The sequence below is a fragment of the Propithecus coquereli genome, unplaced genomic scaffold (assembly GCF_000956105.1).
Source record: "Propithecus coquereli isolate 6110/MARCELLA unplaced genomic scaffold, Pcoq_1.0 Scaffold678, whole genome shotgun sequence".
Taxonomy (NCBI): Eukaryota; Metazoa; Chordata; class Mammalia; order Primates; family Indriidae; genus Propithecus; species Propithecus coquereli.
The window spans coordinates 260,916-264,911 of NW_012152818.1; the positions used below are offsets into that span (position 1 = coordinate 260,916).

At 42.2% G+C, this 3,996-nt stretch overlaps 1 protein-coding gene across 1 annotated transcript; it reads right to left on the reverse strand.

Annotated features, from left to right (window-relative positions):
• Positions 1–1,008: 1,008 nt before the first annotated feature.
• Positions 1,009–1,941, reverse strand: LOC105823535 (olfactory receptor 8B12-like). The gene has a single exon (XM_012660773.1). The coding sequence runs from the start codon at positions 1,939–1,941 to the stop codon at positions 1,009–1,011; it is 933 nt and encodes a 310-aa protein (XP_012516227.1).
• Between the last annotated feature and the right edge of the window lie 2,055 nt (positions 1,942–3,996).

Consider the following 3,996-nt stretch of genomic DNA (forward strand, 5'->3'; position numbering starts at 1 on the left):
TTTATAATAATTCTTCAAATATCCGATGTGTGTCTTACACTTACATTGCACACTTATAGTATGTCTCAATATGAATGATTGCATTTCAAGTGCTCAATAGCCATATGTGGCTAGTGACTACTCTAAGGTATAGTGCAGCTCCCAACCACCTTGAACTACACACTTCCCCATCAGATCTCTAACACCCAAGTTAACCCTTCAAATGAGACTTCAAATGCTGTCTCTGTTCATCTTAAAATAATATATGACACCTCCACACAGAATCTTTACCCACCTTAAAATTCTCTCTCTCCCTTGGTAGTTCTAGTCCACTGACTAGACTGTTTCTGTAGGGCTCCACCCACCAAATCAGTATGCACCATTCTTGCTTCTATATGAAACCTAACACACTTCCCGCCTACACACTACAAAACGCATCAAATGCTGATCTTGTCATTTTGCCAAGACCACCTCAAAAAAAAGTTTCACCTCCTGAGTTCTTGCAAAATGTGATATATTAAAATTATTCTGTGAAAAATGGCATGAAATTACTGTGAATATATTCATAACTTAAATGTGTTATGTCAACTAACATGTGAAATGAAATTTCCCAAGAAAGAGATGAGGCAAGAACACATGGCATAAAGGAAAATAAAGTGGATTGGGATTCAAGCTGGGATTCTAGTCCCAGCTCTGTACCAGGCAGTTTTGTGTTCTTGGGCAACATGCAAATATTTCCGAGTCTCCAAAGTATGATTTATTATATAAAGGGACTGTATGAAATGATTCCTAAGCCCCATTTAGCATTAAATATTTCATAATTATAGAAACTTTTTCATAAAATAAAAAAGGAAGGGTTGGGGGTCAGGGTAGGGGAGAATAAATTCACTCGGAAAAAAGTTAAGATTTACCTTACATATAGTATAGAAAGCACTGTAGCTGGGATTCCTCATTTTGAAAAGTAATAATCATAATAAAAACACCAATAAAAAATCCTTGGATCTCTTTTCTCCATTTCTAAAATTTTTTTCAAGAGAAGCTTATTCTGCCCGAGGTCCTCTTCAGGGCAAGTTTGACATCCTTATTCCTCAGGCTATAGATTAAAGGGTTGAACATGGGCACAACAATGGTATAGAACAGGGACGACACTTTCCCCTGGTCCAGGGGTAAAACAGAAGGTGGTCTGAGATACATAAAAGCTCCTGACCCAAAGAAAAGAGAAACTGCAATTATATGGGAACTGCAAGTACCAAAGGCTTTGGACCTGCCCTCAGTGGAGCTGATATGAAGAACGCTGGAAAGAATAAAACCATAAGAAATAAAAATGGCAACAATGGGCACCCCAATGCCAATGGCCACAACAATGACGACCACCAGTACATTTATGTAAGAGCCGTTGCAGGACAGCTCAAGGAGAGGAAGGATATCACACATATAATGATTGATAAGGTTGTCTGCACAAAAGGTCAGAAACAGTATATTTCCTGTATGGGCCAGAGCCCCCAAAACCCCCATCCCATAGACACCTGACAAAAGGAGCAAACACACCTGGGGAGACATGGAGACCACGTACAACAGTGGGTTACAGATGGCGACATAGCGGTCATACGCCATCGCTGACAGGATGAAAGACTCAGAAAAGACAAAGAAACAAAAGAAGAAGAGCTGAGTCATACACCCTGCATAGGAAATGATGTTCTTTGAGACAAAACTCATCAGCATTTTGGGAATGATGGCAGCAGAGAAACTAAAATCTATGAAGGACAAGTTGAAGAGGAAGAAGTACATGGGAATATGCAGGTGAGAGTTCAGCCCAATCAGGATTATCAAGCCCAGGTTCCCCACCACAGTGACCACATAGAAACCCAGAAACAGGAAGAAGAGAGGGATCTGGAGTTCCTGCTGGTTGGTTAAGCCTGAGAGGATAAACTCTGTCACAGAAGAGGAGTTCTCAGCAGCCATTTTCTTCTAGGAGGGTCTGCGAGGGAAAAAGAAAGAGTCCCTGAGAGAGAGAGAGAGAGAATCCTCCAATTCTTGAGAATGACATAGGAACACAGTTTTTGAACTTCGGGAAGATATTTCCTTATACCTTTGTCTTCATAGTCCCCCAAGTGGCTTTAACCATCCCAGTAACTGTCTGAGGATGAAGTCTGCCTGCAGAGTGAAGGCTGGTACGGCTGAGGAGACGGTCCTCTAGTTGAGCTGGGACAACCCTCCAACCCTTACCATGGCCTTCTCCTGTGTACTTGCTTCCCTCTACGGCCCTTAATCAGGTGGGTAAGACCTGGGCCCCTTCTCTGGAGTGATTTTTGAGAGGCAGAAGCCACTTGACCTTGCCCAGACCTTCCGCATTGGGTCCTGTCCTCTTAGATAGAGCAGGAAGATGAGGTTGTGTTGCCCAGAGTCTTTAGCTGGTGTGGTTATGGAGTTATTATATGATATTATTATGTAAAGTCATTCATTAAAAGCTAAGAAAAAAGAAGAGAAACATTTACTGAATACATCTAAATGTCATGTGGCATAATGACTATCCTCATTCTACAGATGAGGACACTGGGCTAAGCAACTTGCACAAAGTCCCAAAGCTACCGAGTTGCAGCAGCAGGTGGACTCAGGCGGGCTGGCTCCCCTGGGTTGAGCTTTTAGCCTCTCTGCTGCAGCACCCAGCGGGGCAGGCGGGAACTCACCCCCTTCACCTTGGAGCCACAGTGCTGTGTCTACTGCCTCTCATCCATCCATCTCTTTCATGGAGACGCAAATAGCCCTGCTGAAAAGGTGACAGCTTGGAGCTCAGATCCCTCTGCTTCTGCTTGTCCACTTTGAGAATCAAAACATCTAGTTTATCTTGGTTCTCTTGCTGAGCTGAAGAACTCTGATTGTGGCTCTGCCCTGAGGTTCCTGTCCAGCTTTCAAGGATGAGACAGGATCTTTTCCTAACATGTTGGATAACAGGAGACTAAAGAGTTTTATTCCAGATTAGAGACCTCAGTGAGCTAGTTATAGAGGCTCCCTCGGGGCCACTGCCTAGAGCCCATCTTCCCTAAGGAAGAAGAAATATTTGATTTGTTTACACCCTTGATAATGTTTCATGTGGCTTTTAATTACCTATTCATTCATTATGGTTACATTTTTTAAGCATGATTAACGGCAAAGCACGTGGGAAAAAATATGCTACCTTGTATTGAGCACTTACTGTGTACAAAACACTGTATCTGACCCAGCACCCTAATAGAGACATCAAGGATCCAACAATGTACAAAGATTTTATCTCATTTATTTCTCACGTCAACCTCATAAATTAGACCCGTTAATCTCCACTTTAAAAGTGATGAGCACACGTAGCTAACAGATTCCAGAATCTTGAGTCAAACCCTGATCTGTCCAATCCAAATTTTGTATGGACAAGGGAGCTTTGCTGAGCTTTCTAAGTAATCACAAGGTACTTAATGTATGTTTATCATGACACAAAATTTTGTCCTCAGACACCAGTCCTGGCTCCTCTAAACTAAACACACTGTCACAACAGTTTTCAGGAAGGGATTTTATTAATATAGAGACTAATAAAGTTTTGCGTGGCAACTTGCCTTCTACATCCCTAACCAGGGGCTTTTGTGTATTAAGGATGATAGATTTCATAGCCAACTAATAAATCTCTATTTGGGGAAATTTGAGCTTCAATGCGCCAGCGGGTTAGATATGGTTTTTGGTCCCGGGTTTATAGCAGAAATATTCTCAGAGAAGTTATGAAATCTTGACACAAAAGCAGAATTCCATCTTCTTCCAGGCAAGTCCAGCTAAAAGCACTGCACTCAGGCCTGTGCATGCTCATGAGGACGCGCACACACATCAGTGAGGACCTGCTCACCCTCAGCTCAGTCTCAGCAATGACGGTGTTCATCTGTCACTTTACATTTAGAATTGTCCACATCCCAGAATGACTCTAATGAGTCCCAATCCTTGTCTCAGCCCCTCTGCACAAAAGTTACAAACAGAGAAAAACAATTCATTAAAATAAAA

Bases quoted from the DNA above. Each gene is read 5' to 3' on its own strand.
- LOC105823535 (XM_012660773.1), bottom strand. From the start codon at position 1,941: ATGGCTGCTGAGAACTCCTCTTCTGTGACAGAGTTTATCCTCTCAGGC.